Raw genomic sequence first — 12,102 nt, 5'->3', positions numbered from 1 at the left:
GTTATATCTCTTGAACCTAGCAGTCAATGAATCAGAGGACAGGTGTGGCAAGTAAATCTGAGAAGCAGCGGGACTACCACAGTAGAGTGTGTGTGTGTGTGTGTGTGTGTGTGTGTGTGTTTCGGGGGAGACGCTATGGGGAACTGGAAAGTACATGCCTCACCCAAAGGCATTTGAATGAAAAAAATATACTAAATGTACTGTTCAGCTAAATAAAACGCCTCTGCAGGCCACACATGAAGCCCCGGCTTGTGAGTCTTCCAATGATATTTGTTGAATGCGTGAGTGAAGAATCTACAGAGAAATGGCCGTAAAAGCCTCGTAAAGTAAGGAGGAACCGGGGGCAGGACCAAAGGACATGCTGTTCGGTCCTGTCCATACCCTTTCAAGGGCAAGGCCTCTCTGGTCATTTCCTCTTCCTTCCCGGCGCCTGACACACAGTGTGCTGTTCGAACTGGCTGATCCATCAGTAGGTATTCATTAGGTAGTCACTAAGCACCTACTCCCCACCAAGCCTGGGTTCCACCACACGTCTTCTGTGTTGAAATGCAGCATGTGGGGGGTGGCGGCGCACAGAGCCGTGGCCAGCCAAGGACAGTACACTGATGAGTGTCCTAGAAACAGTATGTAAATGGCGCTACGGGTGTCCTTCCCTCCCAACGTCTCAGTAAGTAGGAAGGATTCAGCAGGTGAGTAGAAGGGATAAGTCCTCGGCAAGGATGAAGGGCTGGAGCTGGTCAAAAGGAGCAGAGGTCTCAAGCGTCTGCCTGGACGGTAACTCAAGGAAGGGCTGGAGGCCTATGTGGCGCAAAGAAGGGAACTGCCACAGACTGGGGACAGCAGAGTGGGGTCACAGGTGTCCATGCATAGCAGCTTCTTGCCACCAACCTCTCAGAGCTGAGCTGGCTTTAAATCGGTGACTCCCTGCTGAATTTGGCTTTCATCTCCCTCCGGGGCACAGACTGTGACCTTGTGACAGGTGGGCTGGGACCTGGAGATGGGGTGTCCACCTCCCACACTGTGTCCTAGCAGAGCTGGGTCTAGACCTCAGGCCACAGGCAGGGGCCCCTCCAGGGTCTGTATCTCAAGCCAGCCCTGGCGGGAAGCTGTAAGACTATTGCTCAGCAAAGCTCACACAGCAGCTAGGAAGGCAGCTCTTCTTCCTTCCTCCCAAACCTCACCGAGAGCCGACTGCCGTTAGAATCTCATGGGAAAGGGGGTGCCCGAGTGGCTCAGTCGGTTGAGCGTCCAACTTCAGCTCAGGTCATGAGCTCGTGGTTCGTGAGTTCAAGCCCCGCGTCGGGCTCTGGGCTGACAGCTCAGAGCCTGGAGCCTGCTTCAGATTCTGTGTCTCCTTCTGTCTGCCCCTCCCCTGCTTGTATTCTGTGTCTCACATTGTCTCGAAAATAAATAAACATTAAAAAAAAAAAAAAAGAATCTCATGGAAAAGGACCACAGCTGAGGTCCAGCACTCCTACATCTGAATCCTCTGTCTGGGCCTTTCCCTAGCCCTGATAGAGGATCTTCTCAGGATTCATGAACCCCCTAAAACCACATGCAAACTTTAGGAGGGCAGAAGAAAGACAGCATGGAAGGAACACTGGCTTGGTCGACCAAAGAGTCTGGATTCCCAACTTGGCTCCACGACTTCTAACTGGGAGACATTTGGGCGAGTCATTGCACCTCTCTGAGCCTCAGTTTCCTCATCTGCGAAATGGGGCCAATTCTCATCCTCCAACACAGGGCTGAGTGTGATAGGGCTGACAGGCAGGGAGTGTTCATGACCCGTTAGCATCCTTTTGACTTTCTCTGTAGCACATGCCTGCTTCACAGTAGCTTGGAGGTTCGTTTACGAAAGTCTCTGGGCTGTTCTCCAGGCTCACAGAACCTAGGGTGACACCATCCTAACCTGGGCCTTTAGAGGAAGGGACCCAGTCCCCATTTCTCAGGGCTGGGGGAGTGATCCTGAGCAGTGAGGCCACCATGAACCATGTAAGCAGGGAAGGATCTCTGCTGTTTCAGCTGACTGTAGGGGTGTGGGAAGGAGGACACTGAGCCCTGGCTTTAATAAACCTGAGAGTCTGCAGGTGCACTCGGGGCCTGGGCCTCCAGGTCTGCAGACCTTCCCTCCTGGGAGGTCTCACGGGAGGTCTCCAGAGACGCCTCCGACACCCCATCCACACTGCTCAGCAAATCCTCAAACCCCCGGGGGTCGCTGTTGCGCACAGCAGCCTCCAGAGCCTTCTGGCGCCGGTAGAAGTGAGAGAACTTATTGAAGATGATGGTGATGGGGAGCGCCACCACCAGGATGCCCCCGAGGATGCAGCCTGAGGCTGCCAGCTTGCCAGCCACCGTCACGGGCACCACATCCCCGTAGCCCACAGTGGTCATGCTCACCGTGCCCCACCACCAGCAGGCGGGAATGGTGTCAAAGCCCACGTCCTCCTCCTTCTCGGCTGTGTAGGCCACACCGGAGAACACGGACACGCCCACGGCCAGATACAGCAGTAAAATGCCCACCTCGCGGTAGCTGTGCTGGAAGAGAATGCAGGAAGCCAAGTCAGAGCCGGGTGGGCTCACAGACCTGGTATGGAGCATATGAGGAAACTGAGGCCCAGAGAGTAGAAGGGGCAGGTCCAAAGTCACAGAGCAAAGTACAGCTGATGCCAAGACCCAGGTCCCTTGACTCCAAACTAAGATCTTTCATCTACAAGAGGCAGCCAGCTCCAGGCCTAACTTCTGTTGTCCAGGGCACCCACTAAGCCATAGTGGTTTCTTCTAATGCAGGGGGCACTGGTGGCACCAGCCAGTGAATAAGAAGCCTGTGACTCTTCCACAGTTGCAGAACCAAGGGGGGACCACAGTTTGGGTTCCACAATGCAAAGCGTTGGTTTCATGTACTTTTGACTGGTCTATCTCATTTCTGACAAGTACAAAAACACATTCTGCCCCTCGAGAAAGCCGACAGGATACGCGTTCCTGAATGCACCTGCCTACCCCTGAGGCCAAGCAGTGGTTCGCAAATACGGCAATCTGCCCCAGGGGACATATGGCAAAGTCCTTAAACATTTTTGCTTGTCGCAACTGGGACAGGTGTGCTAGTGGCATCTACTGGACAGAGGCCGGATATGCCGTTAAACATCCTACGATGCCAGGATAGCCATCCCCCCGCCCCCAACACACACAACCAAGAATTATCTCCCCCCAAATATCAATAGTGCTGAGGCTGAGACTCCTAGCCTAGAACTGCAGTCCCCTAGTCCCAAACTGTAATGTGTGGAGGAATCATGTTGGGATCTTGTTAAAAAGGCAGAACTCAATTGAGCGGGTCTGGGGTAGGGCTGGAAATTCTGCATTTCTAAGCAAGTTTCCAGGTAATGAGAAAGCTGCTGCTGGTCAAGGGCCTTGCTTTGAGTAGCAAGGCTGTCACCTGGAGACTTACACCCGTGTCCTGGAATCTGGCAGCCTCCATCAATATCCTTTTCCCTCCTTGCAGAAAATGCTGGTGATATCAGGCCCTGGATCCCTGCATGGCTGGAGACAAGGCAGAGTTCTGGGGCAAAGGGGTCTTCCCTGGACAGATACTGAATCCCACGTACATGCCCGATGCCCCAGCATTCTGCTCACGTCATCCTGCCTGTACCCAGCTTCCTGGCTGTCTTGCCTCCAGGGCATGAAAAGGGCTTTAGGAAGCCATGAGTAGAAGGGGTTTTCTAGGGATCGTCAGGAGGGTTGCACGGAGCTTTAGGAGAAAGAGCAGGAGGTCATGGCGTCAGGCACAGCTGGGTTCTTCTCTGGGCTCTGCAACTTACTCAGGAACCTCTCACAAGTCCTGTCCCCTCTTGGAGCCTCAGTTTCCACATCTGCAAAGTAGTGACAGTAATACTTGCCCCAGCTTGAACCCCTCACAGGCTCCATCTCCTAATACTCGGGATAAAGTTCAAAATCCTGGTCCAAGAGTCCATGGCCCTTCAGTACCCTGTCCCTCTCACCTCATCAGCCTCATCAACTGACACCCCTCCCTCCATGTCCCCCCCACATCCACCCCAGCGTTCATCCTGTTCTCTCTCCAGGCCTTTGTCCAAATTGTTCATATCTCCTCCTTCTCCACACCAGGCTAAGTTCACCCCTTCAAGGTTAAGCTTGCCAGGGCAGTGATTCACCCCAGTGCAAGGCCCGGCAGAAGGAGGGTGCTCAGTAAATTGCAACCAGGCTTTAAAAAGCCAACCTTCCAACCTCAGGTTGTTCATCTACGGGAAGGGAATAAATAACTGCATCTTCCTGAGGAAGTTGTCCTCAGAATGTCGATAATGGATGTAAAACTGGCACAGAATTAACACTCAGTAAGTGTTAGCTCTGGGGCTGCTGCTAGATTTGGCCCGTCAAGGGTGACCTACAATATCTGTGCCCCCTGATAATGCCAGAGGAAAGGCTCAGCGGAGAAGGCATTTAGCATTCTGCTTTGCAAATTTCTGCACTTATTTATTATCTGATATTTGACAGACCAAAAGTGACCTTTGTCTTATTTTTTTAATTAAAAAAAATTTTAATGTTTATTTTTGAGAGAGACAGAGTGCGAGTGGGGGGAGGGGCAGAGAGAGAGGGAGACAGAGTCTGAAGCAGGCTGCAGGCTCTGGGATGTCAGCACAGATCCTGACACGGGGCTCGAACTCACTAACCGTGAGATCATGACCTGGGCCAAAGTTGAATGCTTAACAGGCTGAGCCACCCAGGCGCCCCACCCCCTGCTTTTTCTTTTCTTTTCTTTTTTTTTTTTTTTAAAGAAAAGCAAACCTCCGAGTTCAGTTTTCACCCCTGGGAAAGAGCCCTCCCAGGGCTGCTGGGAACATCAGAAAAGATATGACGTGTACACCTGGTGTCCAGCCCTGTGCCTGGCACAGGAACAGAATGTCGCCTTGGATCACTGTGTGCCTGGACACCACGCGCTTGTAAGTTCACCTGCTAACCTGTCCTCTGGTCACCCCCACCTGCAACCCCCCCCCACCTCCCCACCTCCCCCCCCTTCCCCCCCCCAACCTCCTCGCGGGGCCCCAGAGGCCGTACCTTGAGCGTGGCGCCCAGAGAGCGCAGCCCGGTGGAGTGGCGCGCCAGCTTGAGCACGCGGAAGATGCGCATGAGGCGGAACACCTGCACCACCTTGCCCAGGTCACCGAGGTCCTCGCCGCCCGCGCCGCCCCGGTCGCCGAGCGCCACGCCGGCCAGCAGCGTGAGGTAGAAGGGCAGCACCGACACGATGTCGATGAGGTTGAGGGGGTGGCAGAAGAAGTTGCGCGTGCTGGGCGCCAGCAGGAGGCGCGACGACACCTCGAAGCTGAACCAGGCGATGCAGAAGTACTCGAGGTGCCGCAGCACCGGGTCGTCGCGCATGCCTTCCGTGCCGCGACCCGCGGCCACCGCGGCCACGGCGGCCGCCGCCTCGCGGGCCTGGTACTCGGGCAGGCTGTGGATGCACATGGCGGCGATGGAGGCCAGCACCACGCCGATGGAGACGCAGCTGAAGAGCTTGCTGGGCAGAGAGTAGCCGGGGTTCTCCATGGTGAGCCAGAGGCGGCGGCGCAGGCGGCCGCAGCGCGCGGCCCCGTAGCGCGCCAGCTCGCGCTGCACGTCGGAGATCTCGTCGGGGCACGGGTCCACGCTGCTCGGCGTGTCGCTGTCCTCGTCCCAGTCGCGCGGCCGCGCCACGCGCCGCTCCAGGTAGCGCGCGCGGCAGCAGGAGGCCAGCGCGCTCTCGCCCAGGCCCCAGTAGTCGGCCTCCTGGCCGAAGGCGAAGACGCACAGCTCGTCGAGCACGTGCAGGCGGCCGGTGCGGTAGAAGTGCAGCAGGCCCAGGAAGAAGCCCGGGTGCCGGTCGAAGTAGAACTCGCGCGCCGCCGCGTCGTAGTCGTCGCACAGGCGCCGCGCCTGCTCCTCGGACGCCGCGGCCTGCAGGCGGCCCAGCCGCGTGCCCGGGAAGCGGGCCAGCGCGCGTGCGCTCAGCCGCCGCCTCACACCGCCCACGTTCACGCGCAGCGCCTCGTCGCTTCGCCGCCAGGGCACGCGGGCGCCGGGCCCCGGGGACTCGCTCACCATGGCCTGTGGACACGGGGAGGGCGGGATGCGGAGCGGGGGTTGTCCCCGGGCCTGCCTTCCGGAGGCCCGGTTTAACCCTCCTGCCCCCTCCACCAGCTCTGGTGTGCAGACGGCGCTCGGGAGGTAAGTGCCCTCTGATCTCAGACTAGGGTTTGAATGCCCCTCACTCCCCCGACTCAGAGTCTTTGGCTAAATCATTGAGCCTGTCCCCCCCCCCCCCCCCCCCCATTTCAATGGCACGGAACAAATGCTGGGATCTATCTTGGGGGGTTATGAAAGTGACTGAATGGCAGGATGTCCTGGCACCCCAGGGTGTGCTCAGATAGGATGTCTCCCTTTTCCAAACTTGGATTTTCATATGCCAGGGGCTTAATGTGGGATCTTGGACACATGAGCACTCTGAACCTCAGTTCCTTCCTCTGCAAAATGGGGATAGTAATACTGACCACCCCTGGGGGGGGGGGGTGTTGGGAGAATCAGTTTAGACCAGTAGTTCTCAAAGTGTGTCCCCTGCACTTGCAGCATCGGTGCCACCTGGGGATTTGTCAACGATGCAAATTCTCAGTCTGCTCTAGACTTACTGAATCAGAAACTGTGGGGATGGAGTCCAGCAGTTGGGGTTTTAACAAGCACGGAGGGTGACTCTGATACATGGTCAAATTTGAGAGCCGTTGGCTTAGACCATTTGAAGCATCTCTGGAGTCAGTCAGATGGAACACACTGTCTTCTGTGACCAGAGACAAGTCCTGTCACCTCCCTGAGCTTCGGTCAAGTGGAGATAAAAAGATCCACCTCCAAGTGTGGTTAAAAAGATTAATTGAACTATTGTCTTTATCAGGCCTGGCTCCCAGAAGGGGTTCGGTAAATTATCCACCTGTTTCACTGTCTCCCAGAGTCAGCCAAACCTGGGTTTATCTCCATCCCTGATGCCCCCCAGGGCCTTGAGGAAGATGCTTTTCTCCAGGTCTCAGTTTCCTACACAATACCAAATGCAGACAACAGCACCTACCCAAGGCAGGCTGGAGGACTAAAGTAGCTTATGGGGAAAGTGCTTCGCCTTAGTTGACCCCAGAAGATGTTGGGTCCTTCCACTGCCCACGTCTCCGAACTCTACTGGGACTGACGGCTAGTGACTCACCTCCTGATCCTCAGTAATCCCATCTGCCCCATCCCATCAGCAATGCCCGCTTCCCAGGGTGGAATGTACACCATCGAGCGGCTGGCCTGGTGCCTGGCAGGGAGCCAGGTGGGGTGCCCTTCACTCACCCTGGGCTTGGTGTTAAGCTGGTCGGGATCAGGGTGGTGTCCTTACCTCCGTCACTTCTGCGTCCTCAGGCCAGTCTCCTCCTGCTCTCGGCTTTGGGTCTCTTATCTATAGAACAGGGAAAGTAGCAATAGCACTTAGGGTGAAAGCTTACCGTGAATGCATGTGCAAAGCCCCTGGAACACAGTTGGTGCTCAATAAATGTTAATCATTTGCAATTTCTTCTGGTCAGAGCTAGGTTCAAATTCTGAGTCTGCCATTTGCTGACTGTTGACCTTGAGGGGCTCCGTTCTGAGCTTCAGTTTCCCCATCTGTAAACTGGAGGACATCACACTTCCCTTGAGAGGTTATGAGGCTTAACTATGGCAAGATGTTTATGGGCAGCACGGCCCTTGGTTCATAATCTGTGCACAGTAAATACCTGGGACGCGGACGCAGTTCCACTCCCACCTCCTCCATTGCACCTGGTGTCAAAAGATGAAGCTTCTAACCCAGTTGCATCACCCATTATAGCTACATAACGGTGGGCAAATCCCTTTCTCTTTCTGGAACTCACCTTCCTGCTCTATGATTATGAGATCATGAATTCAACAAACCTTCCCTAACAAGAATCTGAATATCAGTAAGAAAGATTAAATGACTTGCTCAACATCACCCAGCTAGTCCATGGCACACAGTTAAGGTTGGAAACTAGGCTTTTCCATTGAAGGCTCTCTCCACAAACTTATTTTGAGCACCTACTATGTGCTGTTCGCAGGGCTCTATATACAGCTTCACTCGGTTCAATGCCTACACCGATCCTGCTAGGGAGGTTTTCTAATCCCATTTTACAGATGAACCAATAGGACCGACCCCAGGTCACTGCCACCCCACAGCGCTCCCTCCAGGCGAGGGGGAGGGTCTCAAGGAGGGGACTCTGGAGCTGAAAAGGCAGTGCCCCCACCCTCGCCTCCCACTGTGCAGCCCCCGCCCCGGGCCACGCCCCTCCCCAGGGGAGGTCCCTTACCTGTCAAGGCCCCTCCAGGGCGCCCACCAGGTGCTTCAGTCCCCGAGGGCTCCGTGGCTGGGGAGCCGCTGGCCAGGCCGGGATCGTCTCTGTCCCAGCGGCGCCGCCGAACCTCGCTGCTGCCGGAGGCCCCGCCGCCCCTCCTTCCCTGTCTTCCTCTGTCCCCCGCGGGGGAGGCCACATCGATCGCTGCCGGGGGAGGGAGGGAGGGAGACCGCGGGCTGTCGGAGGCGGTGGTTTCTATTCCTGACTCGATTGGGTGGAGATGGTGGCTGGAGACTGGGCCCAACAGCCAGGAACATCCCCCTCCCCCCAGTCAGGGGCCAGGGGAGGAGGGGTCATTTAGGAGACTGAGGTGCCACTAGGGAGGGATTTCAGCCCAGGTTTTGCCTACAAAGGAACAACAACAGCAGTAATAATCCCTTCCTTAATTGCGCCCTTGACATGTGTAAGGCACTCTGCTTCAGGTGACTTATCCAAGTCCTTCCTGACACAGACTTGGACGAGGACAGATCACCTGCGCAGGTCACCTAGCTTGGTCTTGTGTCTCATGTCTTCCAGGACTGCAGGTGGGGCTCTGCCTTAGGGAGTTAGAGAAGGGGGCCTTATTCCCCAAGAGCCCCTTGGGGCTGTGAAGCTTGAAACAGATCATTTTGTCCCCCAGAAGTTCTGTCTCCCCCCTAGCTATGGGTCCCTGATTTCCACCTTCCAAGTGGGTTGATAGGGTAAAGGAGAACTGTGTCAGAGCTTTGTCAAGGTTATGTCATCCAGAGTGCCTGGCTGGCTCAGTCCATGGAGTGTGTGAGCCTTGATCTCGGGTTGCAAGTTCGAGCCCCATGTTGGGTATAGAGGTTACTTAAAAATAAAATCTTTTTAAAAAGAAAGATTATATAATCCACAAGCATTCATCAAGTGCCTACTGTGTGTCTGGACAGAGAGAGGGTGCTGGAGACTAGGATCTGGGTTCAAGAAAGGATTTCTATTTCACATATACTAATTGTTATTATTAATAATCATAATAACCAGCATTTTTTAAGACCTTGCCTTGGGCCTCGGGTCCTACAGGCCTCATCTCATTTATGCTGCAAAATGGATAGGTGCTATTATTATTCAAAGATAAGAAATGGAAGACTTTAGGACACCTGGGTGGCTTAGTCAGTTAAATGTCCAACTTTGGCTCAGGTCGTGATCTCACGGTTCATGAGTTTGAACCCTGCATCGGGCTCTGTGCTGACAGCTCAGAGCCTGGACCCTGCTTGGAATTTTGTGTCTCCCTCTCTCTCTGTCCCTCCCCTGCTCACACTCTATCTCTCTCACGAAAATAAATAAACATTAAAAAATATTTAATAAAAAATAGGGGCACCTGGGTGGCTCAGTTGGTTAAGTGTTCGACTTGGGCCCAGGTCATGATCTTGCGGTTTGTGAGTTTGAGCCCAGCGTCAGGCTCTGTGCTAACAGCACAGAGCCTGGAGCCTGCTTTGGATTCTATGTCTCTCTTTCTCTCTGTCCCTCCCCTGCTCTCACTCTGTGTGTGTGTCTCTCTCTCTCAAAAATAAATAAACATTAAAAAAATCTTTAAAAAATTTAATAAAAGAGAAATGCAAGGCTTTGAGAGTGAGGTGACTCACTCCTAAGGTCATATGGCTAACTTCCGGGACCTCTAGAACAGAACTGTCCACTGAATAGTCTGTGGGCCACATATGTAACTTAAATTTTTCTGATAGCAAGGGGCGTCTGGGTGGCTCAGTCGGTTGAGCATCTGACTTCAGCTCAGGTCATGATCTTGCGGTTCATGAGCCTGAGCCCCATGTCAGGCTCTGTGCTGACAGCTCAGAGCCTGGAGCCTGCTTTGGATACTGTCTCCCTCTCTCTCTGCCCCTCTCCCACTTGCACTCTTTCTCTCTCTCTCTCAGAAATAAATAAACATTAAAAAAAATTTTTAAATAAATGTTTCTGATAGCAACTTAAAAAATTAAAAACAGATGAAATTAATTTTAATAATATATTTTATTTACCGCACTATATTCAAATTAATATAATTTCAACATGGGATCGATAAATTACTAAGAAGGTATTTTACAATTTCATTTTTTTAAATGTTTATTTATTTTTGAGAGAGAGAAAGAGCATGAGTGGGAGGGGGGCAGAGAGAGAGGAAGACACAGAATCTGAAGCAGGCTCCAGGCTCTGAGCTGTCAGCACAGAGCCCGACGTGGGGCTCAAACTCATGGACCACGAGATCATGACCCGAGCCGAAGTCAGACGCTCAACCGACTGAGCCACCCAGGCACCCCACATTTTTGTTCTCGTACTAAGTCTTGGAAATCCAAGATATTCGTTTTTTATTGCTGTGTAACAAATTACAACAAACTTAGCAACTTAAAACAATACAGATTTATTATCTCACAATTCCTCTAGGTCAGAAATCTGAGCACCTCATGGCTGAATTCTCAACCCGGGTCTCACCAGGTTGAAGTCAAGGTATCAGCCAGGGCTGTGGTTCCCATCTGAAGTTCGGGGTTCACTTCTAAGCTCACAGGTTGTTCATTTCCTTGTGGTTGCAGGACTGAGGTCCCCATCTTCCTGCTGGCTATCTGCTGGGGATCACTCTCAGCCTCTGGAGGCTGCCTGTGGCTCCTTGCCACATGGCCCCATGGGCAGTTCACCGCATGGATGTTTGCTTTCTTCCAGGCAACCTAGTGTGTGGACTTCCTCTTCTGTGAGCAGCCAGAGAGAATGCTCTGCTCTTAGACCATCATCTGCTTAGGACAGGCCCACCCAGGACAGTCTCCCTTTCCTCACATAACACATTTCACATGTTCCATCTACACTGCAAGAGGAGGAGGTTATACGGGGGGAGGGTCACCGGGAATCATCATAAAATTCTGACTCCTGTATCCACATACAGTACTTCTCATTTGGAATAATCACATTTCACACACTCAGTAGCCTCATGGGGCCAGTGGCTGCCATACTGGACACTGCAGCTCTAGACTTTACCAGTTCAGTTCTTCCCTCAAAGTAAGAAGTTAGAGCAGGAAGTTCACAAACAACTTGCCCAATTCCCTCATTTTACCAACAAAGGAAATGAAGATCTGCAGAGAAGCAGGTCTCCCATTTCTTGGCCTAGTACTCTCTCTGCAGCCTTCACGGCCCCCACTTAGAGGTACCCTCTACCCCGGAGTTGGACCAGTAGCTTCCAAAAAGAGAAAAGACAGACCTATTTCCCAAGGGCAGAAGACACTGAATCTAGGATCTGGTTTCATCCCCAGATCACGTGGGAAGTAAATGGAGTGTTGGACGAATTCACCAATGTAGAGTGGGAAGAGGGTCATTATGGGCTTTTGAGGCTAAAAGAGGTATCCGTACCCATTACATTGGGCTGTGCCCCAAATTCTCTTTCAGTCCTGGCCAGAAAGGGCCATCTGGATCCATGAGGCTTTACCCCAAAGAGTAAGTCTGATGTTGCATAAAGTGCAGACATTTTTGTACTTAAGTAGAGTCGGTGCATCAGGCAGCTTCTAGAATGTCCCAGTGATGTCTGCCTCCTGGTATGCATGCCCTTGTGTAATCCCTTCCTCTTGAGCATGGATGGGCAGGATTTCCTGATTTGTCTGCAATGAGCAGAATATGGCAAAGGTGAGGGAATGTGGCTTCCAGGATTGAGTAACGTAAGATTGACTTCCTGCTGGTTTTGGCGAAGCAAGTTGCCGTGCTGGAAAGGCAAGGACATGAGGCCAAC

At 53.3% G+C, this 12,102-nt stretch overlaps 1 protein-coding gene across 1 annotated transcript; it reads right to left on the bottom strand.

Moving 5' to 3' along the window:
- Positions 1 to 1,418: 1,418 nt before the first annotated feature.
- KCNS1 (potassium voltage-gated channel modifier subfamily S member 1) lies at positions 1,419 to 6,202 on the bottom strand. The gene is made up of 2 exons (XM_042930121.1): positions 5,065 to 6,202; positions 1,419 to 2,535 (listed from the first exon to the last, which is right to left on the bottom strand). Exons 1-2 carry the CDS (start codon positions 6,088 to 6,090, stop codon positions 2,065 to 2,067), a joined length of 1,497 nt encoding a protein of 498 aa, XP_042786055.1. The 5' UTR covers positions 6,091 to 6,202; the 3' UTR covers positions 1,419 to 2,064.
- Positions 6,203 to 12,102: the final 5,900 nt, after the last annotated feature.

This window comes from Panthera leo, chromosome A3 (assembly GCF_018350215.1).
Source record: "Panthera leo isolate Ple1 chromosome A3, P.leo_Ple1_pat1.1, whole genome shotgun sequence".
Lineage (NCBI taxonomy): Eukaryota > Metazoa > Chordata > Mammalia > Carnivora > Felidae > Panthera > Panthera leo.
Note: the sequence above shows the minus strand (reverse complement) of the source record. Positions and strands in the feature narration are given on the sequence as shown.

Excerpts from the sequence above, each read along its gene's own strand:
- KCNS1 (XM_042930121.1), bottom strand. The coding sequence starts at position 6,090 with ATGGTGAGCGAGTCCCCGGGGCCCGGCGCCCGCGTGCCCTGGCGGCGA. Across the intron at positions 2,536-5,064 it reads CTCTGGGCGCCACGCTCAAG|CACAGCTACCGCGAGGTGGG; the intron begins GTACGGCCTCTG and ends ATTCTCTTCCAG.